Raw genomic sequence first — 23,215 nt, 5'->3', positions numbered from 1 at the left:
AACTAGCACAAAGAAACCTGTAGAAATTGTCTTAAGAAGTGAGGATGGGGAACAAAGAGGAGCCATAGCTAAATAAGATCTTTGCATGTGTGTATGGGAATATCACAAAGAAACCCTTGTGCAGCTAATGTATGCGAATAAACTATTCTTTCTTGTGTGTGGAAAAGCCAGTAAAGCTAATTCAATTTTTTTCTTATCCCATCCAAAATTATTTCTGTTTGTCAGTTTTATTTTATAGATGTGTATTAATCAAAGGAGAAGAACTTATTTGTATACAAAGATTAAGAATGATGGGCAGTTCTAACATGCCTGCCTTTACTTTCTTGCTTCTTATGACCTCTAGTATGCCACTGTCCTACTATCTTATAGCACAGTAGAGTGACAATAGTTTGTAAAAAACTCATTATATACTTTATAAAGAACTAGAAGAAAGGGACTTGTGTATTCCATACACAAGAAATGATGATTTAAAAAAAATAAGATAGGACTGCTAATTAGCTTGATTTGATTGTTATACTTTGTATACACATATTAAGTGGTCATATTATACCTCATGAATGTATATAATTATTATGTTCAAAATAATTATATTCAAAATAAATTGAAACCCAAATAACCCAATGAAACTCATTTGAAAATACCATTTCTGACTTCATGCTATCTTTAAAAAGGTCATCTTTTTCTTTGTTTTTCTGGTTCTGGGGCTTTGAAATCAGGGCCTGGGCACTGTCCCTGAGGTATCTTGCTCAAAACTGGCACTCTATTATTCGAGCCAGAGCTCACTTCCCAGCCATTTGGTGGTTAATTGGAGATCAGGGGATCTCACAGACTTTCTTGCCTGAGCTGGCTTTGTGCTGCTATTGTGAGATCTCAGCCTCCTGTGTAGCTGGGATTACAGGCGTGAGTCACTGGGGCCTGGACATTTTTATTTTTCTAAAATATCTTTCAGTGTTGTTAGAGGAAGCCATTCAATATAGAGCAAAAAAAATGAAAAAAAGTCTTGAATGTTGAGGTCTTATATGCTTGGAAAAGGATATAATCTGTACAGGAACCAACCTCAGGATCGATAAATAGACAGAACTTACTTGGTTTTTGTTTTACTGTAAAAAGAAATAATTGAATAAGAGAGGTTTCTACATAACAAACATAGTTACTTCTCAGAGTCTTTCTACTGGAAGTTTTAGAAACAGAACTCAGAGACCACCAAACTCTCTTTAGGATCAATTAACAATAGTGGGAGACCATCTTGAGATTGTTCTCTTCAAGTGTCTTAATTTGGGTTCCTTTTTGGAAAGCAAGGATAAGACAGTGATCATCGAGAGAGGCTATTTCCTCTTTATTTCTCTCTGCTGATTTGAAGTTTCAAAATTCAGTGGTATAATGTATTGGGTCACTTGATTACTTTCTTTCTTTTTTTTTTTTTTTTTTGGGTCCGGTCATGGGGCCTGAACTCTGGGCCTGGGCACTGTCCCTCAGCTCTTCAGCTCAAGGCTAGCGCTCTACCACTTGAGCCACAGTGCCACTTCTGGCTTTTTTCTTTTTGCTTATGTGGTGCTGAGGAATCGAACCCAGTGCCTCAGGCATGCAAGGCAAGTGCTTTAACCACTGAGCCACCTTCCCAGCCCTTGATTATTTTCTTATTCCTTTCTTTTTATTTCTTTGCAATGATTGTGTTTGATTCAACTTGCTCATTCCATTATACTTTTAGGTTAATTTTAGAAAAGTTTCTTTTTTCCCTCCAAAAGCATAAATATCTTATTTAGCTTGATGGAGGTACTACTTAACTTTTAGATCAGGTAGGTGGACCTAGTACTTGTAGTTGTGAGATTGTGAGTGAGATACCTAGTCTTACATTTTCCACTTTTTTTTTTTTTTCAGTAGTTCATGGGGCCTGAACTCTGGGCCTGGGCATGTCCCTCAGCTCTTCAGCTCAAGGCTAGTGCTCTACCACTTGAGCCACAGCGCCACTTCCAACTTTTTTTGTTTATGTGGTACTGAGGAATCAGACTCAGGGCCCCATGCATGCAAGGCAAGCGCTCTACCACTGAGCCACCTTCCCAGCCCCTACGTTTTCCTCTTAATCACAATCTACCCCTGAATAATAAGAGCAAAAATACTAATCTGATATAAAGTATGTGCATAGGTAAAGTCATGAACCTGGTACATTGAGTAAAGCACCATATCAGATATTAAGCTATTTCAATGATTAAATATGCAAGCCATTGGAAATAAATAGGAGTAGGGAATCTGGACATTAGGAGCTATGGAATACTAGAGAAAATGAGTAGACCACAGAGTTAGACCACAGAATAGACCAGAGTTGCCAGGCGCTGGTGGCTCAAGCCTATAATCCTAGCTACTCAGGAGGCTGAGATCTGAGGATCACAGTTCATAGCTAGCCCTGGCAGGAAAAGTCCATGAGACTCTTATCTCCAATAAACCACTAGAAAAACCGGAAATGGCGATTGTGGCTCAAGTGGTAGAATGTTAGCTTTGAGCTGAAGAACTGAGTGACAGTGTCCAGGCCCAGAGTTCAAGCCCCATGACCGACCAAAAAAAAAAAAGAAAAGAAAAAGAAAATAAGAAAAAGAAAGAAAACAAGAAAAAGGCCAAAACCTTGGGTTTTGGTACCTTCCCACTCATAATAGGACTCAATAGGGACTATGTATTGATGCCACAAGAAACTAATATAGCAATAAAATGGAGAGAAATAGGGAACTTACTTGCAGGCATCCCAGGTTTTGCTTCAATAGAAAAGACAAATAAATTAGTGCGTTTGTCTGGAGAAAGACAAATAATCTCTGATTGATGTCATTCAGTGTCACACTGAATAAGAAGAGCGAGCAAGACCTCATTCATGGCAGATTTTAGTTTCTATTCGCATACACTAATTATACAAAGTAGTGGGCTTAATTTTGACAGGTGGCATTTATTGTTGATATTCACCCCTCTGCTAGCATCCCTCAACTCCCCTTTACTGATTACTTTCCCACCTCCCTCGTAATCCCTCTTCTACTTTCATGAAAGTAAATGCCACAGACCACATGCATACCAGCTTCCTTACTTTCCTACTTTTCAATCTCTCTTTCTCTCTCTTTTTGTCCTAGACTGGGACTGAAACTCATTATCTGATGCTTTTGCTCACTGGCAGGCGCCCTACCACCTGAGCCATCCCACCAACCCCTCAATATCTCTATCACCCCCTCCAGTTAGACTTTTGGTTCTTCTTATCCTATCAGGGTTACGAATGCTGTTTCGCTCCTGGCACAGAGAGGTGAAGATATCTTAGTTCCTGTCCATGGACACGCTGTGTGTTTTCTGCTCCCAACTTCACTTCAAGACATCCTGATTCCAGCTCTCTACCACCTTGGCTACCATCTTGAAGTGGGTCTTGAAACTCTAGCACATTCTATGTCAATACCTCCAATTCTCCTTCAAATACAAATCTCTTTGTCCTAGCTTTGCCATTCATTATTGTTGTGCAGTTATATTTCAAGTGTGTTTAGATGGAAGTGGAGGGAGATATATATGGATGTTTGCAAATCTACCACAGGGATCCATGCTAAAATGTTGGGAAATTATACTCCCAAACCTGGCTTCACTTGAGCTGCTTTGGCACCTCTAAATCTGCTTTCTTGCATGGAAAAGTTGGCCAGAGCAGAGCAGCAGTGTTTGTCATCAGAATGCACGTGACTCTACACAGTTCTTAGGGGACCTAATTCATCATATTCATTTAGAGTACCTGCTTAAACTCTGGTAGATTCTGAATTGAATTTCTAACCTTGGCATGAACTTTCTCTCTCTCTCTCTCAATGTGTGTGTATGTGTGTGTGTGTATATGTGTGTGTGTGTGTGTACCTATTTGGCTCTCACTACTACTACTACTACTACTACTACTACTATTGTTATCACTTGGTGCCAGTCCTGGGGCTTGAACTCAGGACCTGGGTGTTGACCCAGAACTTTGTTTCTTAAAGCTATCTCACTCTACCACTTGGTCCACAGCTTCTCTTCCAGCTTTTCTTGGTGCTTCATTGGAGATAAGAGTCTCACAGACTTTCTTGCTTGGGCTGGTTTCAAACCACAGTCCTCCTCTCTCAGCCTCCTGAGTAGTTAGGATTACAGTGCCTGGCTGTCTCTGCTTATTTTTAGGTCCTTGCTTTTTGTTTAAGCTGGCCTGGATTATGACCCTCTTTTATTAAATTATGCTTTTCACAATAGCTGAAATGACAAATATAGACCACACCACCAGTATTTTCTATTGAGATTAGGTCTTGTGAATTTTTTGCCTGGATCCATGGTCCTCCTGATCTCAGCCTCTCATGTAGCTAGGATGACAGGCATGCACTACTTCATACAGCAGGGTCTTGTGAACTTTTTTGCCTGGGCTGGAAACCCATTTGACTTCAGCCTCCTACGTAATGAAGATTATGGTATGAATTATGGTGCTGAGTTTGTCCTTTAATATTAATGTAACTTAGTTTGAGGAACTCCAGAGGTTATTGGGATTGCTGAAGATTTGCATCTTCTTGTGAAGACTGGGTTTCTAAATTTTATATGAACTAACACTATTGTCAATGTTTAGTGCGACTTGTTAAGTCACTGTTGGCATCTGTTACCCGGGAAATTGAGTGAAGAACTGAAATGGCTAGAAATTCTACAGTTACAAACCAAAATAGGTACCTTTCAGTCAGTAGGTAAGCCCTTATGGGATGTGAAGTAAACACAAGGGCCCTTAGAAATAGAAGCATCTAACCTAAGGAAAAGTGGAGAACTTACTTGCGATCCTCTGGGAGATCACTAAAAGAATAAACAAAATAAATTAATTTACTTAAAAAAATATGAACCACACAGTGTTCTCTTAGTTATTTTGCTGGTGTCTGTAAGGGGTTGGCACATGGAAAAACGATCCAAACCAGCCTTGAAGATCAGCTGCAATTCAACTCAGATGTGAGGTTAAGCAGTGATGATGATGTTGAAGGTAAGACTTCCCTAAAGGGTCTCTTCATTTATTGGACGTAAACAACTTTGTGTTACAGTCTTAGCTAAAGAATACTTGAGCTTTTTAGCCGGGCGCTGGTGGCTCACGCCTGTAATCCTAGCTACTCAGGAGGCTGAGATCTGAGGATCGTGGTTCAAAGCCAGCCCCGGCAGGAAAGTCTGTGACTCTTATCTCCAATAAACCACTAGAAAACCGGAAGTGGCCTTGTGGCTCAAGCGGTAGAGCACTCACTTTGAGCTGAAGAGCGCAGGAACAGCGCCCAAGCCCAGAGTTCAAGCCCCACGACCGATCAAAAAAAAAAAAAAGGAATACTTGAGCTTTTTGTTTGAATAACGTTGTGATCACTGGGGGAAACTTGGGTTCTTTTTCTATTTTTTTTGGTAATGGTCCTGGGACTTGAACTCAGGGCCTGAGTACTACCCTGAGCTTTTTTACTCAAGGCTAGTGTTCCACCATTTGAACCATAGCTCCTCTTCCTGATTTATTTTTGAGTAGTTTATTGGAGATAAGAGTCTCATGGATTTTCTTGCCTTGGTTGACTTTAAACCGTGATCCTCAGATCTCAGCCTCCTAAGTAGCTACTAAATAGCTACTTTTCTTTTCCCTTCCCCTTCCTTCTTTTTCCCCTCCTTCTTTCCCTCTCCTCCCTGCTCCCCTTCATTCTCTGTTCTTCGCCCTTCCCCTCTGCTTCTATACCCTCCCCTTCTCTCTCAAAAATTCTGCCTAGGGCTGGGAAGGTGGCTCAGTGGTAGAGCGCTTGCCTTGCATGCCTGAGGCCCTGGGTTCGATTCCCAGCACCATGTAAGCAAAAAGAAAAAAGCCAGAAAGTGGCGCTGTGGCTCAAGTGGTAGAGCGCTAGCCTTGAGCTGAGGAGCTGAGGGACAGCGCCCAGGCCCAGAGTTCAGGCCCCACGACCGGACCCAAAAAAAAGAAAAAAAAAATTCTGCCTACATCTCCATTTTCCCCTAACATTCTCCAGTATTTTGTTGATAAATGTTAACTTGGTCCTTCTAATCAGTATTTTCTTTCATGATCTAGGAGCTATGATATGAAGGAAGCTGAGTGATAAGGAGGTTAGGGATGAGAAACTCAGATCATTTAAACAGAAGTGAAATGAAGGGGACAAAGAGAACTAAGGTAGAGAAAGAGATGTTATACTTACATAAAGGTGTCAGCAGTGTACCTAAAAAAACAGAATTAGAAATCAGTGACTTGAATGCCTCTTAAAGAGCCATATTTGTGTAGGCAAAAATCTTTGGTATATATACATTCTAGGTTTGAAGTATGGTTCTATGACTATACACTTTTGGGCAAGTTATTTGGCTTGTGTCTTCTTTTTTTTTTTTTTTTTTCTGGGTCCGGTCATGGGGCCTGAACTCTGGGCCTGGGCGCTGTCCCTCAGCTCTTCAGCTCAAGGCTAGCGCTCTACCACTTGAGCCACAGCGCCACTTCCGGCTTTTTTTCTTTTTGCTTATGTGGTGCTGAGGAATCGAACCCAGGGCCTCAGGCATGCAAGGCAAGCGCTCTACCACTGAGCCACCTTCCCAGCCCCTGTTTCTTCTTTCTTATAAGACTACTAATGGAGCTCCTGTAAGGATTAAATGGGGCAATATAACTAAAGAACACTAATAGTTCTTATAGGATATGCAGAGTAAATCAGTGTTTACAATTCAATAAATGGCCAGGCTCCAGTGCTCATGCCTGTCAACCTAGCTACTCAGGAGGCTGAGATCTAAAGATCACAGTTCAAAGCCAGCCCAGGCAGGAATGTCTGTGACACTCTTATCTCCAATAAACTACTCAGAAAAAGCTGGAAGTGGCACTGTGGCTCAAGTGGTAGAGCGCTAGCTTGAGTGCAAAGCAGCTCAGGGACAGCACCCAGGCCCTGAGTTCAAGTCCCAGGACAGGCAAAGAAAAAAGATTTAATAAATGGTGGTTTCCTTCACAGGTGGACCAGAAAAGGAAGCAGGAAGTCATGTGTCTTAGGTTAGTATATACAGGTTAGAATGAGCAGAGCAGGTAAAGGCACTAGGCCTGTGGCAAGCAATCACCACAGAAAGCAGCAGGAAAACAAGTACAACTTACCACTGGGTGTGGAAAGCTGACCAGCTGAAAAACAGGGAAGAATCTTATTATTTTCTTCTCCCATTAAAATTCCCCCCCTTCTACATAGAGAGTTCTTTCTTGGTAGGTCATTGTATCAATAGGGAAACTCTTCTCTTTGGTGTTTATTTACTTTTCATGTGAATTAGCAGAGGTTGCATTTTCTTAAAAAGATCATTAGTAACTTAGACAATTAGGAAGGTAAATGGTTAAAGTAGTAAGCGCCTCAGGCCCCCAAATCCCAGCACTGTCAGGGGAGAGAGGGATTCTGGGACCCCATGGTGTCAGAAATGTGGACTTACTGATGGCAAGTGAAATTGGTCTACCTGGTAAGGAGAACAGAGAAAACTGTTATCTTAGTTCAGTTTGTTTTTTGACATTGTCAATTCCCTTGTAATATGTTACTGTAAACTACTGAGAAACTTTCCTCTCTACTCTTCTTATTGTTATTACTATTGTTTGTATACTAGTACTGGGGCTTGAACTCAGAACCTCATGCTCTTACTTGGCTTTTTTGCTCAAAGCTAATGCTTGACCATTTGAGCCTCATCTCCACTGCTGGCTTTTTAGTGGTTAATCGGAGATAAGTCTCTTGGCTATGTCTAACCTGGTTGGTTTTGAACCATAATCCTCCGATCCTGAATAGCTAGAATGACAGGTGTGGAACCACTAGCCCCTGGCTTACTCTTTATTATTATGTAAATAAATAGTTTACTTTTTTCCCCATAGATTATTAAAGTAGAAACTTTGTGCCTTCAAACCCATAGGTGGTCAGGAAATTTTTCCTGACCAAGTAGGCTAGGAGGTCTAAATGATAAACAGTTACACAATCATGTCTTGTTTGCCCTCCCATCATTTTTTTTCCTTTTCTGTACACAGTATTTGTTATTAACTGAGGACTTAGAACTGTGCAATTCTGGAAGTGGCGCTGTAGCTCAAGTGGTAGAGTGATAGCCTTGAGCTGAAGAGCCCAGGGACAGCGCCCAGGCCCAGAGTTCAAGCCCCACGACCAACCGGAAAAAAAAAAAAAAGGTTTTATTTAGGGGCTGGGAAGGTGGCTAAGTGGTAGAGCGCTTGCCTTGCATGCATGAGGCCCTGGGTTCGATTCCTCAGCACCACATATGCAAAAAGAAAAAAAAGCTGGAAGTGGAGCTGTAGCTCAAGTGGTAGAGTGCTAGCCTTGAGCTGAAGAGCTGAGGGACAGCACCCAGGCCCAGAGTTCAGGCCCCACGACTGGACCCAAAAAAAAAAAAAAAAAGAACTGTGCAATTCTTTTTCTCCGCTCTTCATCTCTTTTTGAATTAACCTAGTTAAACCTTTCTAGTACATAATTTAGAATCTTCAGGGGTTTATAATGAGATAGCCTGAGGCCAGCATATGCCTCCAGCCCTATGCATGCCTTGTGGACAGGCTTTTGGACCCCAGCAGAGGTCCACAAAGTCCTGTGTGAGAGAAGGAAACCAACACAGACTTACTGACACGAGGAGGTGAGCCATCTGAAAAGAAAGCAGAGAAATTCCTTATTGTTTCTTAAATTTTTAAAAAGTAATGTAAAAAGCTAAGGAAATGAAGAGTTTCAAGTTTCTTTATTAGAACATAAGTTCTCATAATCATCCCTGGATTTTGCTGAGTGTATAGCAGAGAACTTGTTATTTGTATAGCTGATCTAGCTAGAAAACAGAAATATCTGTATCATTTCCTTTAATTCTGTTTTCTTTTCTTGTCTTTTTTGTCAGTCATGGGGCCTGACCTCTGGGCTTGGGCGCTATCCCCGAGCTTTTCAGCTTAAGGCTAGCACCCTACCACTTGAGCCACAGAGCCACTTCTGGCTTTTTTTCTGCTTACGTGGTGCTGAGGAATTGAACCCAGGGCCTCATGCATGCAAGGCAAGGACTCTACCACTGAGCCACCTTCCCAGCCCTAATTCTTTCTTTCTGTATAGATGTCTCCTAATTTATAATCATTAGAACCATGGGGGGAAATTTCTTTTGTTTTCTTCCCCCCCCCTCTTTAAATTTCTCTTTAAATGTTCTAGAAGATTGTTAATAACCTATAAGAGTTCTGGGGAAATAGAGAATCAAGAAAATCAGAATTTTAAGCTATTGCATCCTAACATTTTGGTTTAAGATTTGTTAGGTACTAGGGAAGAACATTTTATTCCATCACAAATGGAAACAAACTTACAAGAGTTTCCTGGAGCTGAAAAACAAAAAGAAATGACTGTGAAGAGGCTAATGGAAGAGGAACTAGTTTTCCCACTATTCTTCTAGGAGGGAATACTAGAAATAGCAATGGATCCTCATCTTGAATGGAAGGGCTTTAGAGTTTTGTACATCTACCATCACACCCATCTACCATCACACCTTGGGAAATTCTGCATTTAACCTTCCAGGAGATGACTTATTTTTTCCCTTTTTGCAATGCCTGATAGTGGCTTGACATCCTGCGGGACTGGGGATATTTTCTTTCCATTGCTCTTCCTTCCCTTTCTTTCTCCCTGTTCCAGCCAACCTGTGTAGGTTTTCCTCCACTGATACAATTGTCCCACCCTGTTGATAAGTTACTGTCAACTTTATTTCCTCTGATCTCTGTACTCGGGTTGATATTGAGGTGTGTATTTTCCCTCCATTCGTTCTTTTCCTGAGGGGAACAGGCACCAACAAGACAGTGCAAGGAGTCAAAGAGCTAGAGGAGGACCACAGGTTTCTCCACCCACAGATGGAATCAAGCCCAGAGTAGAAAGATGTCCAAATACTATGACCACAGGGGCAGTCCTCATATAAAAACAGGCATGAAACTTACAGGTTGTGTCTGAAGAATCAACTGGTAGGAAAACAAAAGGGAAAAGAGGAGCAATCAGCATGTGGAGAACCAAGAGATCTCTGTTATCCCATGATTGATTAGCTTAAGAATGACCTCAGAGGGGCTGGGAAGGTGGCTCAGTGGTAGAGCGCTTGCCTTGCATACCTGAGGCCCTGGGTTCGATTCCTCAGCACCACATAAGCAGAAAAGAAAAGCCGGAAGTGGGGCTGTGGCTCAAGTGGTAGAGCGCTAGCCTTGAGCTGAAGAGCTGAGGGACAGAGCTCAGGCCCAGAGTTCAGGCCCCACGACCGGACCCCAAAAAAATTAAAAAAAAAAAAAAGAATGACCTCAGAGAGGGCACAAGGGGTTCTACAACCTGCCTCACTGTGGCTCAGCGCAGCCCTGTGCAGCCCTAGGCCTGTTTCTGTTGGTCCAGGATAGAAGAGTGGCTATAAAGTAAGATTTCTTCCCCCCACCCTCTTTCTCTTTCTATCTGTCCTCTCTCTACCTGCTCTTCTCTGTCTCTGTCTTCTGGTACTGGGCCTTGAAAAAGAGCTCTACCACTTGAGCTAAAGCTCTACTACTGCCTTTTTGTGGCTCATTGGAGATAAGAGTCTCACAGACTTTGCTGCCTGGGCTGGCTTTGAACTGCAATCCTCAGATCTCAGCCTAGGATGACAAGTGTGAATCACTGGCACCTACGCAGCCACAAACTAGATTTTAATATTGTTCCTCCTCATCCCCAGCTAATCACATGAGCTGTTTCTTTATTTTTTTCCCTCACAGGTGGTTTGTGACTGGCTGATGCTCCTGCTAATGCTTATGACTGTGGCCCAGCTACTTTCAGATCCTGTTTCTTGAAATGTTCTTTTCCTCTTTCTATGAGGGGCAGGGCCAAGTGGGTGATATCTGGGACTGGAGAAAACAGAAAGGTCTTAGAGGAGAAGACTGGGAATTCAGGGAAACTAGCCCTGCAGTTTTCTCTGGCAAACTTGCCTCAGAATACTTGCAAGACCTTAGTTTGTTTCAATTTTATTGTATTTCCCCCTTTTAAATTTATTTTTAAAGTTTGATTTCCTTTAGTCATTTTCCCCTACATTGGCTCCCAGTATCTCTGAGTAAGCCCTTCGTGGAAGCTACAAAATAATTCACAACTAGAAAACTTCCCTACTATTCTTCTCCTGGTGCTCTAGAAAAACTGTATTTTAGAAACAGTTATACCTAGGGGGGGGTATTTTTGAATACTTTTTCAAAAGGGGTGACATTGATCAATATGCAGTATGTTCATAAACTGCTTTGTTAAATAGCAAATCCTTTGTACAGCTACTTAAAGGTAATTTTAAAAAAACCCAGACTTTTTTTTTTTTTTTTTTTTTTTTAGTATGAAAACAACTACTCTGAAGGGTTCTCAGCAAGTAAACTGGGAAGTGTGAAAACATGCCTAACACTACTGCTCTTACGGCAGGAGAGAGACTGGGACAGGGAATAGAAGATCAAGAAACAAAAGAGACCAAAAAACAAACAAACAAACAGATGAGGGACTTACCACTACGTCCAGTATATTGCACTAAAATAGAAAATAATAATTGTGATTGTTGAATATAAATATCCCATTGATGTTTTTCAAAGACAGCAGTAAAACTGGCATTTGTAGGGATTTTAAAATCTAAGTATTATTCAGAGGTGCCTGACTCATACCTGTAATCCTAGTTCTCAGGAGACAGATATGAGGATTGCAGTTCAAAGCCAGCACAGGCATGAAGGTCTCCGTGAGACTCTTATCTACAATTAACCACTCAAAAAAACTGGAAGTGGAACTTTGGCTCAAAATGGTAGAGTTCTAAGCCTTGAGCAAATGAGCTCAGGGACAACACCCAGGCCCTGAGTTCAAGCTCTACAACCAACAAAATAAATAAATAAAAATTTAGAGTATACAGGATAACGATTTTTAATACTATACTCTGCTGTATACAGCCTCTTCATAAGAACCAGAACTTCCTCTAGGAGACTGATTACTGTTTAAGTTAGAAGGAAGTATAACCACTTCATTCTTGCCTTTCTTTTCTTTTTGATTTTTGTCAGTCATGGGTCTGGAACTCAGGGCCTGGGTGCTGTCCCTGAGCTGATTTTTCAGCTCAAGGTTAGCGCTCTACCACTTTGAGCCACAGCTCTACTTCTGGTTGTTAGGTGGTTAATTGAAGAGTCTCAAGGACTTTTTCCTACCCAGGCTGCCTTCAAACTGTGATCCTCAGATCTCAGCCTCCTGAGCAGTTTGGATTACAGGTGTAAGATATTGGTGTCTAACCACAGAGATGAAATTCTTAATAGGATTCCTTTCCCCATCCTCCATCCTTTCCCGTCATATCACTCTTGCGTCTGGTCTCTCAATCCTGTCAATTTTGTCTTCTTACTCATTCATTATACTCCTCAGATTTTTTTTTTTTGTCAGTCATGGGGCTTGAAATCTGGGCCTGGTTGCTGTCCCTGAGCTCTTCAGCTCAAGGCGAGCACTCTGCCACTTGAGCCACAGTGTTACTTCTGGTTTTCTGGTGGTTAATTGGAGATAAGAGTATCACAGACTTTCCTGTCCTGGCTGGCTTTGAACTGCAGTCCTCAAATCTCAGCCCCCTGAGTAGCTACGATTACAGGTGTGAACCACTGGGGCCCGGCTCCTCAGATTCTTTTAATGACATCTTTGCTTTGAAAGCTAGCTAATTGTTATTGTTACAGCCTTTCAATCATTATTAGAGAAAATGGTATGCTACTTATTAGGAATTTTAAGGCTATGTGATATCCATTTTCTAAACTATGATTGATTATGGAGATGGCAAGAGTGGGTGGAAATGAAGTCTGAGAATCATGATTTTCATTTCCTTTAAAGGAGAAATGTAAACATTTAGCTCTGAAGGAGCCCAAGTCCTTCAGACATAGTAGGAAGAAATGAGTTTGTATACACACATATGTATGTGTACGTGTATGTATTTATAGCAACTTACCAATAGGTCCTGGAGTTTGCACTAAAAAGAAATCCAAATTAACACATTAGTATGGTTACTTAGCAGAAAAGTTTATATTCTGGTTTTAATTAATTCTATCCTAGAGGTGGGGCTTAGGGAGGCAGAGAGGAAGTGAAATCAGTTATGAGATCATGAGAGAGAACAAACTAAATCTAAGTTAGAGCAGAAGGCTGCCATATTCCAGCCTGAGGACAGAGGTTTCTGAAGGACTCTTGTCACTGTAGGAGACATTAGAGGAAGATGAATCTACTTTCCCTTCCCGTCAGTAGCAGTGGAAGATACTGCCTTCTTAAGGGATGATCCTTGTACTCAGTATTTCTTACCATCTCTATGTTTAGGCCTAGGCATGAGTGTAGAAGGTAAGGAACCAGGTTGTTCCTTCTCACAGATTCACATATGGGGGACTAAAGGAGAGGTCTCTAAGCAATAGGGCAACAAAATCTTTGTGGTTTAAAATTAAATTTTTTTCCCCATTGTGGGGCTTGAACTCAGGGCCTAAGTGCTGTCCCTGAGTTCTTTTGCTCAAAGCTAGCACTCCAATACTTTGAGTCACAGCGCCACTTTGTTTTTTTTTTGGTGATTAATTGGAGATAAGAGTCTCCTGGTCTTTCCTGCTCAGGCTGGCTTTAAGCTGCAATCCTTAGATCTCACCCTCCTGAGTAGTTAGGATGTCAGGTGTGAGCTACATTGCCCAGCAAACTCTATGGTTTTTAATGTGCATTGGGCCTTTAGCTGATATTCTAACTCTGATCTTATAGTGAGCTGATAATGATGAAAAACTCAGGTTACTTCTAAGCGTACGAATGACCTTTGATTAGAAACTGCCTCAATTTGGAGAACTCTAAATATCCATTAAGAAGCCATCACTTCCCCAAATGCGGTGGGAATGTCATAGGATATCTTGGTTTTTGAGGGACCTGGGGTGGGGTGTTCTAAACCAGGGTTCTCCCTTCTTCTTTTATCTGTCCTCCAATTCTCTTTTTGCTCATTTTTATTTCCTTCCCATTGTTCTCTCAACATTTGCTTGTTGGGAGGCCAAAGAAAATAGCCCTCAGTGTCTACCTGTGGACACACCTATACCTGAGTGTTACAGGCACACACACAGAAAATGTGGCTCTTCTGGGACAATGGCTCCCTCCTGTGTTAGATCCTACTACTGAATGCTAGATGAGGGCTGTGATAATTCTGTTGCTCTAAACAGGTTAATCTAAAAAGATTCTCTACCCCTCCCCTACCAGTAGGCAGTACAATGTCTTTCTTTTCCACAGGTACTCATTTTATGGTGCTCATGATGGAAAATACTTTGGATCATACACATAAGCCTCCAATCGTTACTTTTCAAATTCTTTTTTTTTTTGTTTTTTATAATTTTCTGTGCAAAATAGCTAGAAGATTTTGATTTGCTTTTCTAGATTTGGATATATTAGTCTATGAACAGTAGACAAGCTACAATTTTAACTGTTCTGTAAAGTAATTTAATATTTGATTCTATTTTTATCTATTAATATTATTAATGTGTGCCTTTGATTCTGAAGCAGAACTGTTAGGATACTTACCTCTCAATATCAGTAAATCCTTGGATAGATGCTTTAAATTTTATTGTTTCTTCCTATATTTCTTCCTCCTTTCCATTCTTTTTTTTTTTTTTTTTTGGGTCCGGTCATGGGGCCTGAACTCTGGGCCTGGGCGCTGTCCCTCAGCTCTTCAGCTCAAGGCTAGCGCTCTACCACTTGAGCCACAGCGCCACTTTTGGCTTTTTTTTTTTTTGCTTATGTGGTGCTGAGGGATTGAACCCAGGGCCTCATGCATGGAAGGCAAGCGCTCTACCACTGAGCCACTTTCCCAGCGCCCCCCTTTCTATTCTTAATCTGTGACTTGTTGTACATCTGCCTTTCTTCCCTTTCTCAGCTTTATTGGTACTCATTTATTCTCTTCTCCTATCTGCCAATGAATTTGATCTTTCTTCTTTTGTTCACATTTATTTCTTCCTATTTTTCCTCTTTCCCTAATATTTTGTCTGACTCCTACTTTTTGCATTCATTGTTGATTTTTTTCACTTTCTCTTTCTTTAGGCTCTTTTCCCTCTTGAATTCCAGCACTGGAAGTTCATTTTATTCACTGTCAATAACACACTATATCACACTAAAAAAATGATAGTGGAAAGAACAGCCAGTAAAATATCATTATTGACAACTCTCAATGTGGTTATAATATCCGCCTGACCCATAATTATTGGAATAGCGTATAAATTCAACAAAATAATGCACAAATGGGTATTTTTGTGAGTTTTAGGGATTGAACTTAGAGCCTCAGACTTGCTCAACTTGGTTGCTTGGCTTGTGTTCTACTGCTTGGGCCACACCCCCATCCCTGATTTTTGCTGGTTAGAGATGGAGTCTAGTGAACATTTCTGGCTTGGAACTGATCTTCTCTAGAACTCAGCCTCCTGAGTAGCAAGGATTTCAAGTGGGAGGCAATGGTGCCCAGCTCCTGAAATGAGTACTTGTAAGGTATGTTGAGAATTAGTTCCAAAAATGTGACAAATGTTTGATTCATATTTATCTATTACATGAACATAGAAGAAACTCAAGTGATATTTCCTTAGTTTTATAATTTTAATGTCTTAATGTTTGCAAGAAATAATATAACAAAGTATGTGAAACAAACTCTTTGACAAGGAGAGGTCTTGGTTTATAAACACATAATTATGAATTCTTGTGTCTTGGAACCAATTATTGATACTGTTTCCATGGGAAAATGTAATAGGGAAAGGTATTAAAAGTTGATGAGACTTGGAGAGAACCTTTCAGAGAAATTAGAAGTGAAAAGAAACTTAAAATGCACTGCTTTACAAAGTGAAGATAATCTAATAGTGAAAAAAAAAACCTGCATGAAAAGCAAGATATTTACGTGCTGTATTTTAAGTCTTTGTTACATATTGGCTCAAAATCATGGAATGGTACACTTAAATGGGTGAGGAAGGACAATTTCTATGGGTTTATTTTCCCCCTGTATTTCAGCCACATAATATATATATATATATATATATATATGTATGTATATATATATATATATATATCACATATGTAAGTAACTATATAAATAAAAATATTAAAATATAAACATATGTAAATAAATTATATTTATAAGCTATGAAACTAAAATATATATTAGAACCTGGCTGAACCCAGTCTAGGGGAGTTCTGGGAAGGATCATGAGCCCTTTGATCTGTAGGTGTAAATAATTGAAATAACAATGGACTTACATTGTCAAGGACAAAAAAGCATTATGATTGAGACTAGTATGACTTACCAATGGTCTTTTGCGAGAGCTCTGGAAAAAGAAGCAAAGAAAATTTAAAAAGTAAAAGAAATTAGTAGATGACTTCCAACTTTGGAGACCACAGCTCCTATTTGTATGCTTTCCTTAGTAAGAATATGCACCACTAATTGAGATCAGCTGCAGCTGGGTAATTGATTTTTTTATTGTTGTTGGAAATACTGTGGAAAGGTAAAGCTTAGAAGGGCCTTTCTTATTCAATGGATCCACTGAGCGAGCAGCAGGTTGCAGCTACACTAAGTAGGACTTAACTCTTTGGTCCATTTAGTCCTTGTAGAAGATTAGAAAAATCATTCCTCATTTAAACTACTTTCTTCCTCTCTCCTTTACTTTTTTCCACCTCACTCTGTTTTGAGAAGTCCTTATGTGCTGTTAGCAAGCCACTGGAGGCCTTCTCCAAGGGGCTACCTCACAGTATGGATGGTGTTTATCAAAGATGTATGTCCAAGACTTATCAATGACTTACTTATTAATCACATATTGGGTAGAAGAAACTCCAAAAGGCCAAGAAAATGTGAACTCCAAACCTTTGAAATCCCGTGGAAACCAGGAAAAAAATTTTCCCATAGTGTCTTAGGGAGGATATTTCAGGAAACAAAGTCTCTATAATGTAGAATCAGACAGCAAACTTACTGATTGGTCCTGTAGATCCAGCTGAGAGAGAGAGGGAGTGGGAGACAGAGAGAGAGGATGTCATTATATCAACATTATGAATCACTGTGAAGGAAATGTTTTTTATCTAGTACACATTCGAAAGGGGTTGTCATAAATGAAGATCAAGAGTTGCTTTTATGGGGCTGGGAAGGTGGCTCAGTGGTAGAGCGCTTGCCTTCCATGCATGAGGCCTTGGGTTCGATTCCTCAGCACCACATAAGCAAAAAAAGAAAAAAGCTGGAAGTGGCGCTGTGGCTCAAGTGGTAGAGTGCTAGCCTTGAGCTGAAGAACTAAGGGACAGCGCCCAGGCCCAGAGTTCAGGCCCCACGACCAAACCCCCCTCCTTGCCTTCCATGCATGAGGCCTTGGGTTCGATTCCTCAGCACCACATAAGCAAAAAAAGAAAAAAGCTGGAAGTGGCGCTGTGGCTCAAGTGGTAGAGTGCTAGCCTTGAGCTGAAGAACTAAGGGACAGCGCCCAGGCCCAGAGTTCAGGCCCCACGACCAAACCCCCCTCCTTGCCTTCCATGCATGAGGCCTTGGGTTCGATTCCTCAGCACCACATAAGCAAAAAAAGAAAAAAGCTGGAAGTGGCGCTGTGGCTCAAGTGGTAGAGTGCTAGCCTTGAGCTGAAGAACTGAGGGACAGCGCCCAGGCCCAGAGTTCAGGCCCCACGACCAAACCCCCCTCCTTCCCCCCCCCCCCAAAAAAAGAGTTGCTTTTATGGAAAGCCTTAGGTAGGCTTCCTATTGTCAATACATAGGATCTAAAAGAATAGAGGCTTCCTTTTGTTTTTAGTGATGATTAAAATCCTTTGAAGGATTGAGAAAAATTTATTCCATATTAATCACACACACATACACACACACACACACACACACACACACACACACACACACACACACACGATCAGTCATCAGAGGGACCAGAGTAGAGAAGAATCCAACTTGATACTTACGGATGGGTGCTGAGAATTGCACTGAAATATAAAAAGGGGGAAAATCAGTGTGACATTAACTGAGTTCTCAAACCACCAATATTTTTTTTCCTAAAGAAAACATTTCTTATAAATTGTCTTTAAGTAGTTGTATAAGGGGGTTTCAATTCAACATGTCAGTTTATGAGTTCAACGCATCTTGATCAAGGTTACCTCTTCTATCATTTTCCCCCATTCTCTTCCAACCCCACCCATCCCCTCAAGTTACCTGGTTCATATGTTCACATATATACATTGAGTATTATATACCATACTTTAGTTTATGTATGTATGTGCAGAGTCCTGTATATGTTTATAATACAGATCTGACTTCCACATATAAGAGAAAATATTCATGGCTTTGTCTCTCTGAGCCTTACTTCACTTAACAAATTTTTCCCAGTTCCATTCATATTTTCCTGTGAAAGTCATAATTTTGTTCTTCCTGATGGGAGTGAATATATATATATATATCACATTTTTTTAAATTGTGAAAATACCCTACAGAGGGGTTACAATTACACGGGCAAGGTAATGAATGCACTTCTTTTTTTTTTTTTTTTTTAATTTTATTTAATTTTATTTGAGAACATACTGTACAGAGGGGTTACAATTACATGGGCAGGATAATGCATACATTTCTTACCAAGCATTGCAGCCTCCTCCTTTGTTTACCCTTCACCTCCCTTCCCAGCCTCCCCCCTCCCTCCCACCCAATCATACCCCCCCTCCCCCCCAATGAATGCACTTCTTATCAAGCATTGCTGCCTCCTCCTTTGTTTCCCCTGCCCATCCCTTCCCATCTCCCTCCCTCCGCCAAAGTTGTAAAGTTCATTTTTTGATATAACATCTTGTACATCTCATTGTTGCAATGGATCTCAAAAATATGGAACGCTTCATGAATTTGTGTGTCATCCTTGCGCAGGGGCCATTGCTAATCTCTGTATCATTCTAATTTTAGTATATGTGCTGTTGAAACGAGCACTATATCACATTTTTCTTTCTTTTTTTTTTTTTTGGGTCTGGTCGTGGGGCCTGAACTCTGGGCCTGGGTGCTGTCCCTCAGCTCTTCAGCTCAAGGCTAGCGCTCTACCACTTGAGCCATAGCACCACTTCCGGCTTTTTTCTTTTTGCTTATGTGGTGGTGCTGAGGAATCGAACCCAGGGCTTCAAGCATGCAAGGCAAGCGCTCTACCACTGAGCCACCTTCCCAGCCCTATCACATTTTTCTTAAGAAACTTTGAAGCAGAGGGAGAATGCTCATGCAAGACTGCAGATAATGTTTTTGGGGAATCTCATGACCTTCCCAACAGATCAGGTCGAGATGATTCCATTCAGTATCCAGCTTAACTGAGAGATTTCAGTAAATGAAAAAAAAAGCAAAAGAAAAATATAGAAAGAAAACACAAAATTTAAATATAGCTATTTGGCTTTCCCTTTTCTGAAATCATTGATAATTCTGGGCCTTTTGTCTCGTGTCGTTGGGAAATTCAGGAGACTTGAATGCAATCAATGGAGTGCAATTTGATTGCATTCAATTTGAGTGAACTCGAGTGGACAGTCCTAGGGGTATAGGAATGGAAACAGAGGCCAACAGGGTCCTAGGCCCCATAGAAAGCCAAGGATGTATGAATTATGAGGACTTTCTATTGTTGTTCCTGAATGTCTTTGCAGAAGAACCAAGTACTTCTCATTATCTTTACCAAATGGGAGTAAAATAAACTTTGCCTTAACATTTAAAAATTTTTACATAGTAATGTATTACATTTTATGAAGTAAAAAAGAAAGAATCAAGAAACCAAAAGGAACTCACTTATAGGTCCAATAGCTCCAGCTGAAAGATGGAAAAATCAAAACAGAACTAATTAGGTCTTGGCATAGGAAAATACAGTTTGCATCAAAATTCTTTCTGGGAAAACATCAGAAATGAAGAAACCGGGAACAAGTTTCCACCTTGGATAGTTAGGCAATGAAGTTTATAAATGCCTATTCCTCATCTTGGGGGCCCCAAGACTCTGACAATGTGAGTGTAGGGATGAAGTGGTCCTTCTCTGTGGGGTGAACTGTTTGCAGCTATGAGGTTGCTCAGCCACAGCCTGCAAAAGCACCCATTGGCAGGGTTCATTTGAACTTGCTTAGCTAGAACCCAGTCTTGTCTTTCAAAGAAAGCAGTGGAATTATTGTGTTTGTGGTATTTGGCTTCTAATTCAATAGAGTAACTTGGCCTGTCTTTTTTTTTTTGGTCCGGTCATGGGGCCTGAACTCTGGGCCTGGGTGCTGTCCCTCAGCTCTTCAGCTCAAGGCTAGCGCTCTACCACTTGAGCCACAGCGCCACTTCCAGCTTTTTTTTTTTCTTTCTGCTTATGTGGTGCTAAGGAATCGAACCCAGGGCCTTGAGCATGCAAGGCAAGCGCTCTACCACTGAGCCACCTTCCCAGCAACTTGGCCTGTCTTATCTTAGTATAAGAGGAAATAGAAACTCTGCAGAGATTCATGGCATTCACAGGGAACTTGAGTCAGTAAAGGCCTCAGGACACGAGGCCCGCATGTGTGTCCATCAGTCTTCTCAGGGTATGATGCCTCATGAGTTCCAATCCTCAAACTTCTTTTCTCTCCTTTAGGGTTGGCTCTGTCTCAAGAGTTCAAGGTCTAATCATCCTCAGGAGTGCTAAGAAATGAGTTAAATCCTGGTGACTTTTCTCTTTCTTGTCACTTCTTTAAGTCAACTACTCTGTGTAGGAACAGGAAAGCTGGTTAGATGTGGGCCAAGTATACTAACTGGCTACTTCCCAAGGACAGAAGATTGAAATCCTGCAGAGCAACAACATTCAGATTATAACGTGAGCACAAATGCCATGAGGATTTTCATTTAAAAATGGGGTATGTTTAGGTCAGAGTAATTAGCAGGCTGAGATTCTGCATCTCTAACAAACCCGAAGACTGCAGGCCCTGGGACTACTCTGAGCAGTAAGGTGATAAAGGGTTGATAAAATCTAATACATCACATCTGTTATATGTCATTGCTTCCATTTACCCTTTCCCCCTCCTTTTCCAAATCAGCTACCTCTCATATACCCCTTCCTCTCTACTTGCTCCCAGTTCTTCTGCCAGAGATATTTGTTATAACATCACTTCAAATTCTCCCTGGAAACTTCTAGACTTTTGTTTTGGTCATAGCAGGTCAGATCACCATCAGTGACAGCTTGGGGACCTTCAGTCTTCACACTGGATCTTATTGCATTATACAGACACACTCTTTGTGTGTGTGTATGCCAATCCTGGGGCTTGAACTCTGGTCCTAGGTGCTGTCCCCTGAGCTTTTTTTTTTTTTGGTCCAGTCGTGGGGCCTGAACTCTGGGCCTGGGCGCTGTCCCTCAGCTCTTCAGCTCAAGGCTAGCGCTCTACCACTTGAGCCACAGCACCACTTCTGGCTTTTTTCTTTTTGCTTATGTGGTGCTGAGGAATCGAACCCAGGGCCTCAGGCATGCAAGGCAAGAGCTCTACCACTGGGCCAACTTCCCAGCCCCTGTCCCCTGAGCTTTTATGCTCAAAGCTAGCACTCTACCACTTCAGCCACAGCTCTACCTCTGGCTTTTTGATGGTTAATTGGAGATAAAAGTGTCATGGACTTTCCTGCCTAGGCTGGCTTCGAACCATAATCCTTAGATCTCAGCCTCCTGAGTAGCTAGGATTATAGATGTGAGCCACCAGTGGCCCAGCTCATAAACACTCTAGGTAAGTCTTGAGTGGAATGGCTGCCACTTTTGATGGATATGACTAGAACACCTCAGACAGGGGATTTTCTTATTTAATACTTGACCCCTCTGTTCCTGACCCTTTTCTTTGGCCATTTAATCTGAAAACATTGTCAACACTGTAGATGATAATACTTTCCCACAGAGGATGAAAAGGGGGACAGAATGGACAGTTTGTGCAGAAGGAAAGAAAAGACATCAAGAGAAATATAACATGTCTCACTTAGTCTAACCATGTAGTAAATCAAATGGATGACTAACAAGAAAAAATAACTTACTGATGGTTCCTGGAGTGCCAGCTAAAATTCAAACATAAAAAAAGTCAAGTTTGGAGAGAGTATGACATAAGACATCTATTCAAAAGTTTCAGATCAAGCATGTACTACCTGTTAAATTTACAAAGAAAGGCAGTGAGAGGAAGGCTGTTTAAGAGCTGGATACGATTATACTCTATAATCATTTTTTTTCTTTTTTTTTGGGTCCGGTCATGGGGCCTGAACTCTGGGCCTGGGTGCTGTCCCTCAGCTCTTCAGCTCAAGGCTAGCGCTCTACCACTTGAGCCACAGCGCCACTTCCGGTTTTTTCTTTTTGCTTATGTGGTGCTGGGAATCGAACCCAGGGCCTCAGGCATGCAAGGCAAGCGCTCTACCACTGAGCCACCTTCCCAGCCCCCATCATTTTTTTTCTTTTTTTTTTTTGGGGGGGTGGTAGTGAGGCTTGAATTCAGGGTCTCTCACTTTCATTTTGCTTTTTGCTCAAAACTGGCACTCTGCCATCTGAGCCACACCTCCATTTTCTGTAATTATTTCTTCTTGATTTCAATTGTCACTGTCTTCCTTCTACTAAATCTTTCTACAAGCTTTGTTTTTAAAATGCTAAACCATCTCACCCAACCTCAGCATTTTTCTTACATATTCTAGAGAATTTGTTTAGTAACAGAGTTTTCACATTGCTAAACAAAAGTCTTAGTACCAACCAGGCTCAAGTTCCTCACTGGTAAAAAAGAAAATAGTAGTAAAGGAACAAGTGTTTTTGTTTTTTTTTTTAATCTTTCCTTCCATGTTCTTCACCACCCTCTTCAAGCCTCCCTGTCCCCATAGTAGGTACTTTACAGAAAATAAAAAAGAATGAAGTTATAAATATGGGATACTTACTCAAAGATCCTTTAGCTGCTTTCAAATATCTTTCATCACCTAGGATAAATATTGACAAATAAAATCTTATGAATTGGACTACAGAAGTCATTTCCCCCTTCCCAGAGGTGAGAGATGAATAGTCTTGAGGTTAAGGATCTGAGTGCCGGCTCTGCTATTCTCCAGCTCTATGACTCTGGCAAATCATCCCATCTTTTAACATTTCTTGCCCCCTCCCCCGCCCCCGCCCTGTCTTTACAGTGGAACTATCTCTTGGCTTACGCTGTGAAGATTATAGTGAAAAATCAGGAGTAGTAACAGATGAGAAAGCTAGAAAGTTCTATTGCAAACAGTAGGGTACTGAGTGCTCACTCACTGACCCTCAGCTACACCCCATTTCTGACTTTTTGTTGGAGATAAGAAGATCTGGTGTA

General features: G+C 41.1%; 1 protein-coding gene and 1 non-coding gene across 2 annotated transcripts in view; both read right to left on the bottom strand.

The window, feature by feature from the left end:
- Tsbp1 (testis expressed basic protein 1) overlaps positions 1-19,721 on the bottom strand; it is a 30,962-nt gene extending 11,241 nt beyond the window's left edge. Inside the window, exons 1-15 of the mRNA XM_042684249.1 lie at positions 19,707-19,721; positions 17,876-17,896; positions 16,898-16,918; positions 16,238-16,258; positions 12,904-12,924; positions 11,454-11,474; positions 9,908-9,928; positions 9,290-9,304; positions 8,581-8,601; positions 7,408-7,431; positions 7,088-7,111; positions 6,165-6,185; positions 4,780-4,800; positions 2,724-2,744; positions 1,086-1,100 (exon numbers count right to left, since the gene is read on the bottom strand). Coding sequence (XP_042540183.1) covers positions 1,086-1,100; positions 2,724-2,744; positions 4,780-4,800; positions 6,165-6,185; positions 7,088-7,111; positions 7,408-7,431; positions 8,581-8,601; positions 9,290-9,304; positions 9,908-9,928; positions 11,454-11,474; positions 12,904-12,924; positions 16,238-16,258; positions 16,898-16,918; positions 17,876-17,896; position 19,707 — 289 coding nt within the window. The 5' untranslated portion in view covers positions 19,708-19,721. The remainder of the gene's footprint in view (positions 1-1,085; positions 1,101-2,723; positions 2,745-4,779; positions 4,801-6,164; positions 6,186-7,087; positions 7,112-7,407; positions 7,432-8,580; positions 8,602-9,289; positions 9,305-9,907; positions 9,929-11,453; positions 11,475-12,903; positions 12,925-16,237; positions 16,259-16,897; positions 16,919-17,875; positions 17,897-19,706) is intronic.
- LOC122111570 lies at positions 18,774-18,878 on the bottom strand. Its single transcript, XR_006148021.1, has one exon. It is a non-coding gene; the product is annotated as a U6 spliceosomal RNA (small nuclear RNA).
- Positions 19,722-23,215: the final 3,494 nt, after the last annotated feature.

This window comes from Dipodomys spectabilis, unplaced genomic scaffold (assembly GCF_019054845.1).
Source record: "Dipodomys spectabilis isolate Male_0828 unplaced genomic scaffold, ASM1905484v1 ptg000085l, whole genome shotgun sequence".
NCBI lineage: Eukaryota > Metazoa > Chordata > Mammalia > Rodentia > Heteromyidae > Dipodomys > Dipodomys spectabilis.
The sequence above is the reverse complement of the archived record's forward strand: the minus strand, read 5'-3'. Positions and strand labels throughout refer to the sequence as shown.